The sequence below is a fragment of the Mchenga conophoros genome, linkage group LG11 (assembly GCF_057382185.1).
Source record: "Mchenga conophoros isolate Kocher_MC1m ecotype Shallow Benthic linkage group LG11, M_conophoros_male_GT1.1, whole genome shotgun sequence".
NCBI classification, from domain to species: Eukaryota; Metazoa; Chordata; class Actinopteri; order Cichliformes; family Cichlidae; genus Mchenga; species Mchenga conophoros.
Window position 1 is genome coordinate 16,814,873 of NC_140536.1, and position 13,888 is coordinate 16,828,760.

Consider the following 13,888-nt stretch of genomic DNA (forward strand, 5'->3'; position numbering starts at 1 on the left):
AGTGAAACACAAGGTGAACATGTGCAAGCCATGTGTTTGTGACTGTGAATCTCCCACATTGTTGAGAAATTTTACTTTTTAATTTATGTCTGAATGACTTGATTCAAGATATTTCTCCTGCTTTTGGAAACACTGGAACTATTTTTTCATTTGTTTTGTAATTACTGGGATATTTTTAAAATATATGCGTGTTTGTATGTGTGGTGTTTTATTCTTCTTCTTTGTTCTTTTATAGTGAAATCAACTAAAATGTCTGAAATAATGATTGTCTGATGGAGGGATGTTGACATTGGGGAATCAGTAGGCTAAATCAAGCGGATAAACTCCTAAGATCCACTGGACCTTGATTCTCACAAAAACATGGTAATTCAGTTCCACTAAAGATCCTTTCATTTGCTGGTTTTACCCGAGATCTCAGCACAGTCCCCGTATCCAGCACTATTCAGCTCCCCGCTACCACAGAATCCATCATCTGCCAGGTCAGTTTGATCCACCCACTTCCACTTGCCCTCTGTTCATGTGGGTTAGTTTCAGGTTTTAGTTTGCTCCATTTCTAGTACCACTTGTGGTTGAACTCTATCCACGCTGACCAGCAAACTGTACCTAAAGAAGGTACAAATGTATTTGTAATTTTGAAACAACTGTCAGGGTTCAAGCAGGGGTAACCCCCCCCCCCCCCCAAAACAAAAGAAAACAAACCCTCTTGGCTACCTCTCAAATACACTGGCATATATCATAACCTCCGTGTATCAGAACAAAGTAATAGATTTATCTAACAGAGTAATATGGAATTGCATTCATGAAGATGCAGTTCAAAGATTTTGAAGACGACTGTTTTATGATAAGGCTGTATCACAAGTTTTTCATTGTTAGCCTTTACCCAGAAAAAGCAGCATAATGGCACATTTTCAAAAATAAATGTTCATAGATCTTCAGTATTTCTGTCAGAGCAACACAAGCTATTAGATTTTTAATTAACCAATTATTATTTTTGGATCGCTTACAAATACTTTACACTGTTTCACATGCCACGAAATATCATCAGAATATATAAGGGACATCCTAAATAAGAACAATATAATCTGAAACCTTTTATATACTTTGTCCCTTTATTTCCTTTGTCTATTTCAATTTCCCTTATGCACCAATAAATACATATTTCAGAACACTCAAGGTTACATTCCTTGCTAATCATGTTTTCTTACTCAGTTTTTCTTTGTAGATTCTTTGTACTTCTGGACACTTGTAATTGAGCATCAGGGTACAGCAGTTGTAAATCTCTTATAGACGTTTAGTAAACTTTAATTTACTTTGGAGTTGTGAGTAACTCTGTGTGAAATAGCACGATAATCCTGTGTGCTTAAGCACAAGACCGTTTTACTCTAATCTAATTGCTTAAACCAACCTCTTGAACCCTGATATAAATTTTTCAGTACAGTCGCAGCCTTCAATGATACCGATGCAGTGCCACAGAATTGGTAAAAACTGCAGTAAAAGTGAGCCCCATATTTTCTCAGATAGTGAAAGCCACTACAACTGTAAAAGAAAAAGAAATTAAAATAAGAAACCCAATTTTAGTTAATTTTAGAACAATTTTACTGATTTGTTGGTGGTAATGGTTCTTAGTGAAATATGCAAATACAGTAGTCTCAATCACTGAAATTGTCTGCATATTTGCAGGAAATGTGAAATATAAATGTTTTTTTCAGGAGTCTGATCCTTGTCTTGACATGTGCAGTGAGTGGTCAAGGTCAAGATGATGACGAGGCAACTGCCTCTCTTCCTCCTCTTCTTCTCCTGCTCTTCGGGAACTCACAGATGAAAAACATGGTGGCTTCACACTCCACGTGAGCCCACGTTCCAGTGCTGAGCAGCTCCACGCAGCTGGAGTTTGTGTTGGGCTGTAGCTCCTCCTCTTGGCTCCAAGATGCAAAACCCTGCAGAGGGGTGGAGTCTGCATAAACGTGACTGCTCCCGTCCTGATTTTAGAAAATAGAGAAGAGATTAAAAACAACAACAACAGTTTGTCATCATTTGTTAACTAATTTTGTTCTGTTTTTGACCAACACTGCCCACAACAGCCTAAAATATGTCCTTCTTACACTTTACACAACCGTCTTTTATTTTTCCACATTAAAAGTATCAAAAAAGCATTAGACTTACTAATTACTACCTAGTTAATATTATCAAAACCACTTACCATGCCCTTGGTTTGAGTCTGCACTCCTATATACACTCTTGTCAGTCCTGCCTGACTAACATAGTCTGCCATGAGACGGTTGATGTTGGTGCTTTTAGGCATGGCCAGGTTGCCTCCTCTGAGCTTGCAGTTCATTGAAGCCTCTCTAAACCTCTTGGGCTCCTTCACCAGCAGGTAGTACCTCTCTTCTGTTTCTCTCAAGCCTAGAACCACTGAACAGGACATGTGCAAAGGTTAAAGGTCATCTGACATAAGTTTAAAGGCATGTTTTCATTGTTCTGATTTTTTCTTCTTAACACAGAAACCAAATTAGAAGTCAAGTGGCAGGATGATGCACAGACATGAAGGGACTAGTGTGTAATGTAAGTCTTGAATGAAGAAAGGATTTGGTGTTTTGAGGCCAGACTTGATACAAGCTCTTTCACACAGAAACCTGTCTCAGTTCCTTCTATTAAATTTTAAAGGTAAGACATCGTCTAGTGTCTAGTAAAAGATTGAAAACATAGCGACTTACCGTTCTTCACAAACTTGACTGCATTCCCCAGCTTGCCTACATTGATATCGAGCTGTCCAACCACCTTCCTGTACCTCCCACAGTCACACATTGTACCTAATAGATCAAATGGGGTTAGGACAGCTCGGATGAATATTTGTCTGAATGTCAGAAGATGTCAGAAAATTAGGCAAATGTGGAACCTGCTTCTTGGTACAAGGACTAGTGATTGTAATAAGGATCATTAAATGCTTTTCTACAGCATTGCTCCCTTAGGGACAATCTCCATTAGCATCTAGTAGAACTGATTGAGAGTCACAAACAAATACTTGTTTTTTTTTCCCAGAAAGGAATTTGAAGGAATTCATTAATAATGTGTTTAAATGTTGTTTATTGAACTCCGTTTCCCAGATCAAATCCACTTATGGGTGTGCTAAAAGTTTTCGTCACGGCCGGGGTATCAGTCGTGTGGTGTTTGTAGAAAAAGGACCCAATATTCAGGAGACGGCTAGATGCAGGTAAGTGTTTATTTACAACGTGAAAAACAGGAAACGAGGCACGAGAAATTACTAAAAACCTAAACTGGGAACACTAATGAGGAGATCTGAAATAATAACCAACACAGACGAACCGACAAATACACATGCACAGTAATCAGGAAATGACAGGAAAACAGCTGAAACTAATGAGCAAGATGAGCCACAGACCTTCAAAGTAAAACAGGAAATTTACAGACTGTTTTACCAACACAGAGACACAAACAGAGCACCGGAGGAGGACACAGGTTATAACACAACACTAAACACAAGACCCCAAATCCTAGGAACTAAGAAAACAAGAACTAACCCAAAACATAAGAAAATACTAATATTAAACACAAAACACTGGGTCTAACGGCCCATACCATGACAGTTTAAGTAAATACTGCAGCATTCTTTTTCAAGGTTGTTTGACTGCATGAGTGAGACTTTATCATTTGACCCACAACAAGTTACTGATTCATTTCCAGTGATTCAGTATTTTGCACAACCACTTTCAGCAGCAATAACTTGGAGTTACTGCATGACTTGATCATCTCTCACATGGCTGTGGAGGAATTCTGGCCCACTCTTTTTCACTGTGTAGGCGGGGTATTCATTTACATACAACTCTCTTCAGGTCCTGCCACAGTATTCCAACCCAGATGAGGTCTGGTCTTTGACCATTGAACCTTGGTTCTGTTCTTTTTTTAGCCATCCTGATAGATATTTTTGGTGCTGTGCCTGAGATCACTGTCCCATTTTTGGCTAAAGTTTAGCTGTCAGACAGATGGCCTCACATTTGACTCCAGAATACTTTGGCATAGGCATGAGTTCAATGACAGCAAGGTGCCGTGGTCGTGTGGCTGTAAAACAAATCCGAATCATCACCGTGCTTGATAGCTGGTATGAGTGTTTGTGCTGATATGCTCTAAACATCTCCACTTTGGGCTGGTCCATCCAAAGGACAGTGCTCGAGTTTTGTGATTTGTTTAGATGCAGCTTAGAGAGAAGAGACATTCTCCTGACAATCCTTCCGAAACAACCATACCTGTTCAGTCTTTTGTGATTATACTATCATGAACTTTAACATTTAACATGCTAACCAAGACCTGTAGAGGCTGAGATGTAGCTCAGTGTCTCTGAGAATTGCATGGTGTGACACTGGGGTGAATTTGCTCTGACTTCCACTGGGTGTCATTGTGTTACCAAACATCTGAGCGCTCCAGACCAGCAAACTGACATCAGTGTTAAAAGTGACGACCAGTTAATCAAGTGCATTTTGATTAGCAGCACCTAGCTCTTTTTACTCTAATAATTCCTCTGGGATCAGTAGGAATGTACTTAGTTTTTCACAGGACTCATGCAAAAAGCTTTTTTAGTTTTGGCTGTATGACTTAAAACGAGAGGCAGTGTCTGCATGCTGTTACCTGGTTTCCCTTTTAAACCAGCTGGTCCATCTACACCTTTATCACCCTTGTCACCTGCAGAAGAATCAAAAATCATTAATAGCACCCTTTGTTGTTAGCTGTATTTCAACCTCGTAGAAGCTTCCTGTTGACCTTGTCATGTAGTTACAACGTTCTACCACCAGATGGCTGTATCACACATTGAAAACTCAACAGGGCCGCATGCCTTTGTAGCTTGCCATCACCAGTGTGTGAATGTGTGTGTGAATGGGTGGATGATTGCGTATAGTGTAAAGCGCTTTGGGGTCCTTAGGACCAAGTAAAGCGCTATACAAATACAGACCATTTACCATTTATTTACCTTTCTAGATGGTCAAAGTTTGACCAACATTAGGTCACAATTAATTATTCCAACAAGATAATTTATACCAAATAACAGTAACATCCACATATATTTTTAATTGAGAGATATCATCAAATGTTACTGTTTGTGTGTAAATCTTGTCCTGAATTTGCACTCACACTGTTGTTTCATTGTGGAAAATAACCCAAATGGCAGTTGCAAATTTTGGGGAAGTGGGTTGCAGTACAAACATCACAATGGCCTAGCTTTGAATGAGGAACAGCCAGAACAGTGAAATACTGTACCTGTAATCTGACCAGTTGTTTTGCCATACTGATGGATTTGATTTATTTGAGCTTGTTTGAGCTCCTTTGCAAAAAATACGGAAAAACACAGTGGGTAAATATGGTAAAATGTGACCTGATACGGCTTTCCATTGTCTCAGTGGAGTATACAGTAGAATTCATCCCAAACAGTCCTCCAGCTGCAGTTAGTTGCCTTTTTTGTTCCATATAAACTCAGTAACTCCACAGTTTTACAGTCTGTAGATTTATATAGTTGTTCTTTTGGCCAAAAACGATGTAAGCTCTGCAGACAATCTGATAAGAATCCATATACATGGAGTTACAATTATAAAAGCGATGTCTGTTCATTTATCATGTTTTTATATTATGAATGAACACCAATTTCCAATGTGGAAACTGAACTGAATTTCTTCAGTGCTCCTGTATCACGGCCAACATTCTTGCAAACACGAACTGAATTTGAGCTTGTGATCTTGTTATGTTGGCATGTTCCTGAAAACAAGTGTTTTTATTCAGGTGTTTTATGAGTTTTGGGCTTTCAGCATCAATGAAATCCAAAGCTGTGACTTCACTCCTTTGCCTGATATAGCTTACACACAGCCACTTTCCTAATAGCGTATTAATCATAATGAATACTGAGAAACTGAATGTCTAGAAAGACAGGGGAACACGACTGCTCATAAAAACAAAAACTACAATGGAAACTGCCACTTTAGCCACTTCAGGCAGAGCAACTGCATGACATCATGTTGCAGGATCTTTTGATGCGATAACTTAAAACGTGAAAGAAACAGACAAAAATACAAGCCTTTAGTGGAAACTGTCTAGTTAGCTCAATAATGAGCAGATTTAATTTTTAAAAACTCTCCTTGTGTGTTTGTCTTGGGACTAATTAAGTCTGCCAGTTAGTGTAGTTATGTGGGTTTTAGTTGAGACCATTGTTAGGGAGCGAGCGGCAGTGAAATCTCAGGAGGGCATCCGGGAGGCCGTATTTTTTCTTAAAGACAATTTGAAAGTCATTAAGCGTCTGCAGAAATCTCACAGCTACCTATCAAAATGTTTAATGGCACTGGAGCGAGAACAAATTTATACACTCGAATGAAAAATGAAAGGTCATTAATCTTTCTCGCTTTTGGAAACTGAGGAACTAAGTATTACCCCCTGATGCACTTTATTAGTTCTTAGTTATTTATTATTTTATTGTAAATATTACACTTGAATGAGTAATGCAATAGTAAGGTTTTACAGTATGGTTTCAGGCAGATGGATGGACAGATAGGAGGCAGGACTAGAGAAGCACTGAGACTGACAGGAAACTGTGTTAAACTGCATATCAAACCTGAACTTTAGATTAAAATGACTTTGTTGTACCTCTGTCTCCAGTAGGCCCAATCTTTCCTGTGTGGCCCAATTCTCCTTTAAGGCCCGACTCCCCCGGCACTCCTGCGGGAGAAAGGAAGGATGAGATTTGGAGGTATTTGCGACAGAATAAAGAAATATTATTTGGAAAAAGTGTTGAAAATGCTGTTTCAGTCCAACATAGTCTGCATATGCCAGAAAAGTAGAGGATGTGTGCATGTTGGAACTTCACATATTGTAAATGTGGTCGAAGTCAGCATAAACTGGAAAAATCAGTTATTATTATGGTGTTAATTTACGCTTTTAATAATAATCAATTTCTTTTTGTGTTAGTATCATTATATTTTAGTTTCTTTTGTATAATCTGTGCAACTCTATTCCACGCCATTCAATCTTTTAAGGACTCTCCCTGCAAAAACTGCTGTCGGATCCACTGTCTGTTAAATGCATGTATTTCTAGTGTCATTTTTACTGTTATTTATTTAATCATGTATTAATACGTTTTATTTTTTTAATCTAAAAAACAAAGTGATTGTAATGGATTGAAGTACACTGTAATCTGATTACCACTGCCTGGCTTACTGTTTTGTTTGTCTTTAGAAGAACTCAGGAGTGTGCATGATTTTGGAGGGTGCCTTAAAAATGTATCCTAAATGGCGAACATTAAACTAAAAGGCTGTGTGTGTGTGTGTGTGTGTGTGTGTGTATGCGCATGGGAAAACTAGCAGACCGAGGCTCTCTGCCAGCCCCTGAATGAGTGTTTCCTCAGGAAACTATTCAACTGAAAATTGATGGCGTTCGAAATACTAAGTGACGCATTGGAGAAGCCTGCCACTATTAGAGGGATTTGCCACACACACACGTACAGCCAGCTATTCACTAATATTTCACATGTCCCGCTTGCGCATGTTGATTTTCGACTCGGTGATTTGTGAGAAGTGTTGGCAGAAGGCATGAGTTCTTATGGATTGTGTGAGGTCGCTGGGAAAAATTTGCTCATACAAGGGTGCGATTTTTATTTATTTTTTTCTTTTAAATTAGGAAAATTCTGCATGAAAGCGCCCGAGAAGCACACTCACAAAGTGAATGCTTCAACAACACTGAAGTGACAAGTGACGACAAGAAGTGATTATACGTGTTTGTTTTGTTGCCACACGAAGAAAGTTAATCTGGTGGTCTTTTGTTATTCCATCTGCAACAGGTGAATAATGTTTTAGCAGTGCTTACGCTTGCCAGTTAAACGGCCTATCTCAACGTTCAGATAACGGTCCTTCCTATCACTTTTAATGGCCAACCACCCCAACTGGTTTAACGTCTGGAATCTCCAGCTGCTGGAGGATAAAGGAGGCGAAGCCTTGGGGCCTAAGGCAATTTAAATAAAGCCTTCAGCTATTTCAAAACACCCTTGAACTAAGAAACTAGCTGTTGCCATAATACAACAAAAATAAAATGCGTTTGGTTTCTAAAATGATCTTAAATCAGTGTATTGACTAAATGTTGCTTGCACAGTTGCAGAAGTGGAGTCTCATTTTTGACATTTCTGTTTAGTAGAGATTAATAGAGAGATGGAACATGAAAATAAGGTTGTTCTGTTGTGCACTTCTAGCTACCTAAAAGTGCACAAGATCTAAGATCCTCATATAACACCATAGTTTTGAGCCAGAGCGATATATCAGCCAATACATAATGGAAAAATAGATGTGTCTCATCTCATGGCTTGTCTGGCACCCTGTGCAGCATACACGAACCAGAGACTCGTAACGCCTCACTAGCTTATAGACATACTGTATTTAAACTGTCTGTTGATACTGGCTCTAAAAACCTTGCACTGGACATGCTCTTCCACTTTTTTTGGTCTATAATGCAAAGATTTCAACCTCAGTTATAGTTTCGATTCAAGCTAAAAAATGTACAAGTCCAGCACAACAGTTTGTTGTTTGTTGGAGCAACAAACTGTTTTTGTTGCCCACAGGAGCATTAGCAGTCACATATTCCCATTTAACATTCCAAAATTAAGCAACTGTTTCCTGTAAAACTGCCTAAATTAAAACAGGGAATACATGCGTCATCTGTCAGGCTGCTGACATACTACAGTTACAGAATCATCACAGAAACCTGCTTTCATGCCTACAGTAAGCATACACACATAGAAACCATAATGACTGGCTTTTCTATATCGTTGAATAATATCCGCAAAGTTGAAAAGTTGAAAGAGTTTCACGTGCACGTGCTTTCTGCACTTTTGAAAATGACCCCAGCGGCCCTGGCATTCGTCTCCCACACACACTGATAAAAGAAGGGTGTTTTTAGTGTGCAGCGTGCACATGTCTGCTGAGCTCTGTGAGACGTTATAGAATAAAAGCTGGGTGTGTGCACACAAACGATCATGACACTATATTTATTGCATTTATATTTACACACGTGTGAACTGTGTCTGCTGTCTTGTACTCTCTGGCATGTGCAGGATGCTGCATTGCATGCATTTTTTTTTTAAGCATGTGTGAGCAGGTATTTGTGTGTATGCCTATCAGCTCAGCTGGAAAAAAAAACCTTGTGAAAACCCCTGCTTTCTTCAGCAGCAATTTACAGATCTGCTTCCTCCACAAATATACAGATGTCATGTCAGTGCAGTGCAGTTTGTCTGTGGCACAGTGCAGCTCACACCACAGCAAAGGGAGGCAAGCTGCAACAGCAGGGAAATGCAAAAGCTGCACACTGGGTGGTTTTGTTACTAGCTATGTTTGTTCATATTAGACAAGCAAGGAAAATTAACTTTTTTAAAAAAGAGACTGGTCAAGCCAGACTTAATTTTTTTATTTCCTAGGTGTGATTATATAGATGTACACTTATGGCACTCATCACTTTTTCTCTTCTTTTTAACCTTCAGCTGTTCTACCCCACTGCAATACCTAAAGGAAACATGCTAATGAAGAAGCTGGGGGTTTTCTTGTATTTACATCTATTCAAAAAAAAAAAAAAAAAAGAATTCTGAGAAGTGAGTTTGGAAAAACTATTTTACAGTATGTGATTTGAAAACCTGACAATTAGATTTTTTTTAGAGGTTTTAAATACAAATGGAATTTTTTTCAAAGAGCATTGTGTCACGTTTATTAGACTTGGAAAATTGTACTAAGTATAAGAGTCACATTTTTGTATTTGTTAGCAAGCGTATGACTAAAAAGTACTGCAGTCAGCTCCATTTGCCTCTGTGTGCACACTTACCAGATGAATGGGGAGCAGCTACAATGAAAATATCAGGAAGGGAGCAGTCGCCTGCACCTGTTAACTGAGTGTCTGAGTGCCATTAAGGCAGATGTAGAGTCATTGTGATTATACTGATGCTTGCCTGTTACACCATCCTAAACCGCACTCTGATAGAAAAGCAAATTAGATTTTATTTGGGTTATACTGGTGATAAAGGGGAACCCCACTGATTTTACACATCAGTTTATTTACTGGCTCAATGAGGACTGCGCTCGTGGACAAAAAGTTGTATGAATCCTTTTTTTTTCTTTCTAAATGTCTTTCATGTTTTGTGAGTGTACACATTACCGGGGTCTACGTGTTTTTGTCCTACAGCTTAGCCATTTTTGACTAGAAGGATACTGGATACCTGGAAGTCCTGGTGGTCCATTCTTCCCCAGTTTCCCCTGATCTCCATCATCTCCAATCCCACCTTGGTCCCCTGGATTTTAGAAAAGAAAGATTGTAAACAAAAAGGCCATCAATGTGGCGATCCATTATCAGCACTAACAGCACGTCAGAAACCACTTCAGCAAAGAGCTTTGGTGAATGATTGTGTTTAAGTTTTAATGTAAGTGTGGCAGAGTGTTTCTAATCATCACAAGGAGATGGACTGAATCCTCTTTGGATGTTTATAAAGAAGAAATAACTCTGTTTTAATAAGTCTTCGGCGAGCCAGTATAATTTTTAGAGACATCGGTGCTTTAAAAGTATTAATGGCACAAAGTCCTTTTTAGAGCTGAAAGCACAAATGAGGTGTAGCAGAAATGTTTGAGGCGGGACCATGGATCAAAAGGCTCTTGGCATGAAATCTTAAGAGATTTCTGAATGTCTATTAAAACAGTAATTTCGCCTCAGTTGTTGATGCAGGCAGCAGTTTATATCTTGTTAAATGCTGGGCTTAGAAAGAAGGACTCTGCTTAGAGTCTGCTTCTATTAGGCTGGCAGAAGTACTTAGGAAAACTGATAATTCAGCTCGGTCGGCTGTGTAGACATTTTCAAGCTAAATCACTGCACGGTCAAGTGATACAGTCTGCGTAACTATTTAATTTTGTGGACTACTAAACTGAAACCATGTAGCATAAAATTAGCAAAAGGCCTGGTTTGTGTGATTAAGGTGTCAAATCAAATGAAGATCTTTCATCTGCTATTTAACATGTCGCAGTAGCAATAAGATAGGTTATTTCCCCAAAAATGTCAGAATTCGGTGTTTATTGTCGTTCAATTTCAAGAACTGGGCCTGCAGCGTCCCACTTTTTTACGTCTAAAAAAAAAAAAAAAAATTCCCGTAAATCTATATAAGAATGATGAAGTCAACATACCAGTAAATGTAATAAAACTGTGTTTGTTGAAAAAGGTTAAAATAAGTCGTAAGACATTTTTGAGGGGTCTAAAACTGGGAAAAATGCGCATCTGTCACCCACCGAAATACACAGATGTGAGTCTACACAAACTCAAGAGACTGCCTCTGTGGTGAGTAGTATCTGGATGAGTCTTGTACAAATAATCTGTTCGCGTTTGTGGCAGCTGTCTAAATACACAATATCACGATGGAACAATGGGAAACTTCTCTGGAAAGCTGTGAAAGTGTAACTGATGGTACAGACGCCTCTTCCCTTTGCCCATCACAAACATAATTTAACTTTATTTCAGAAGCTGCTTTTGTAAAACAGACTTTGTTTTGGATATACCATATCATACCATACCATACCACCTTTATTTATAAAGCACTTTAACATAAAACCAGAGTTCACAAAGTGCTGTACATGCTAAAAGCATAAGTAAAGAAAATTAAAATGAGATAAGATAAAATAAATAACTAAAAAACTAAAATAAATTAAATTAAATTATAAAACTTCAACAATTTAATAAATGGCCTTCGTCACAATGAGAGAATCTTTTAAATTTTTTTGCCTTTTAGCTTAACAATCTCAGTTTCTGCATGCCAGCTCTTTGAGAGACGGGCCTCTGGCTTCCATTTACAATAAAGGCCGTTTTTTTTTTCTCGTTTTTTTCCAGCACAGTGCGCAAAAAAGAGAGAAAAAAAGCATAGCTTCACTTTGTGTTTTATTAGGGTCTGTCTGTCTCAATCAGCAGGGGAGCAAGCCACTGGATGTCATAAAATGGAAAACACACACAGGGAGGCATTCCCTCCAAAAGACCGCGGGGTAGCAGACAGTGAGCTAGTAAACTTTAGAACATTTAATGCTTGGTGGCTTTATCATCAGCTCTTTAAACTATAAAACATTTAGGGGGTATTTCCTCAGAACGTTGCACTCTCACACTCTAACACTCTCCTGTAACGTTGGGACACAACAACGTTTCCAACATCACGAACAAACATGAGTACAAAGTACATGAGTACTGTTGATTTTAGGTTGAAAACATTTTAGACTTCATTATGCAAAGATAAACATTTACAAATCAAGCTGACATCCAGTCAAAATGCAAACACACACATTTACAACAGTGCCACAGTGCGTTACCTTTAGCTCCTGGTATCAAGGAGCTGGTGCAAACCTCTATAGAAACAGAAACGTAGCTGAAGATGGCTACAAACACGCAGAGCACCAAGAGCCGCGGCATCTCCCAACCATCACAGACCGCTGCAGAAAATCCAAACCTTTTGGCTTTTTGGAGCAGATGGTCGAGGAGCAGGGATCAGCGTAGCATTAGTGACAGAAGAAAGCAGTGCTGCTGTTTGTAGGACACACAGACAGACTTGTTTATACAGTCTTATCAGTTAATTGTCAAAATGTCAAACAACACTCACCAGAGTACTGCATTCCTGTGCATGTGGTTTAACTTTTTAATTGCATGTGAAAAATCTTACCATTATTTGGACAGATACATGGGTACCCTGTAAAGAATAAAGTACAATGTCTTGATACATGCTCAATTATCCAGGTAAGGAAAACACAAGGAAGTCCGTTTCTCGATCATTAATATGCAAATTGTCATGACCGTTGATCAGCTGAGACTGGAAAAAGTCACGCAGATAAGTGACGTGATTAAATGTTTCTCCTACTGAAAACCCTATGCCTAGATAAACAGAATTAACTTTTAGGAATAAAATGAAACGAACACTTCAGTCCTCTGATTGAGGTTTAACACTCCCTTAGAGGTTGGCACATGCTAACAGTTGATATTTTCATTCTTGGAGAGAGAATGTGGGAACGTCTGAGAGCCACCTGTGCTTTGCTTTGGTATTACTTTCACTGATACAAGAAAAATCTCTGCTCATGCTCGGCTAGCACTGGGGAGTAACAACTGCTTCTAATTTACTGAAGGGAAATTAGATGAACCAGAGCTCACAATAACACTGCGAAGGTCCTGAATGAAAAAAAGTGCTAATAACATTCTTGGAAGTGTAAAAGTAAATACTTTCAGTCAGAACAAATAGTTCCAGTGAAAGTGATTTTTTCCTGATATATCGATTAAAGATGAATGCAAATCTTTCGGCCCTAACGGCGACTGCACAGTGTGAAATAATAAACACGAGACTAGACTGCCTTCTTATCATGAACAAAGGAGTAGACTCGCTTTTTTCTCTTGTCCCGAGTCTTCAGACCAGAAAACACTTGGTTTACATAGAAAATACTGCATGCATGCAGGTTCTTGCCCGCTTGTATCCTGCACAATTTTGCTGCTATGTGATGACAACACACAGTACAGTATCAAAGAAGGCAAATAATCAGAGGATGAGTCTTAATAGGAGACGCAGAGGCAGGAGACAGAGCAAGGAACAAAGAGGGATTGCAAATTAGGAGGGGAGCGTAGTCCAAGCCACATGTCTTGGCACAAAAGGAGATCTCCTTATTCAAGAATTATGCTTCCTGGAATGTCTTTAGTCCTTCATCAAACAACCCAACAAAAAACAACTCATCAGTGGCATCAGTGTGCTCAGGTCCTTTAAGCAGAATAAAAACAAAAAAGAGCAAAAGAGAAAACTTCATCTTAATCAGACTGTTGTTCCCCGAGGGACTGATTGGCTAGATGTCACTTTGAAAAGCATTCA

General features: G+C 38.9%; 1 protein-coding gene across 1 annotated transcript; it reads right to left on the reverse strand.

Annotated features, from left to right (window-relative positions):
* Positions 1-1,002: 1,002 nt before the first annotated feature.
* Positions 1,003-12,544, reverse strand: colec10 (collectin sub-family member 10 (C-type lectin)). Its single transcript, XM_085290318.1, has 7 exons — positions 12,357-12,544; positions 10,241-10,312; positions 6,640-6,711; positions 4,642-4,695; positions 2,715-2,810; positions 2,201-2,412; positions 1,003-1,979 (listed from the first exon to the last, which is right to left on the reverse strand). The coding sequence occupies exons 1-7, from the start codon at positions 12,454-12,456 to the stop codon at positions 1,752-1,754; spliced, it is 834 nt and encodes a 277-aa protein (XP_085146444.1). The 5' UTR covers positions 12,457-12,544; the 3' UTR covers positions 1,003-1,751.
* Positions 12,545-13,888: the final 1,344 nt, after the last annotated feature.

Coding starts and splice junctions, on each gene's coding strand:
- colec10 (XM_085290318.1), bottom strand. CDS start 12,456: ATGCCGCGGCTCTTGGTGCTCTGCGTGTTTGTAGCCATCTTCAGCTAC. Junction 4,696..6,639: donor TGGGCCTACTGGAGACAGAG/GTACAACAAAGT, acceptor ATTCTTCTGCAG/GTGACAAGGGTGATAAAGGT. Junction 2,811..4,641: donor TGGTTTAAAAGGGAAACCAG/GTAACAGCATGC, acceptor TTGATCTATTAG/GTACAATGTGTGACTGTGGG.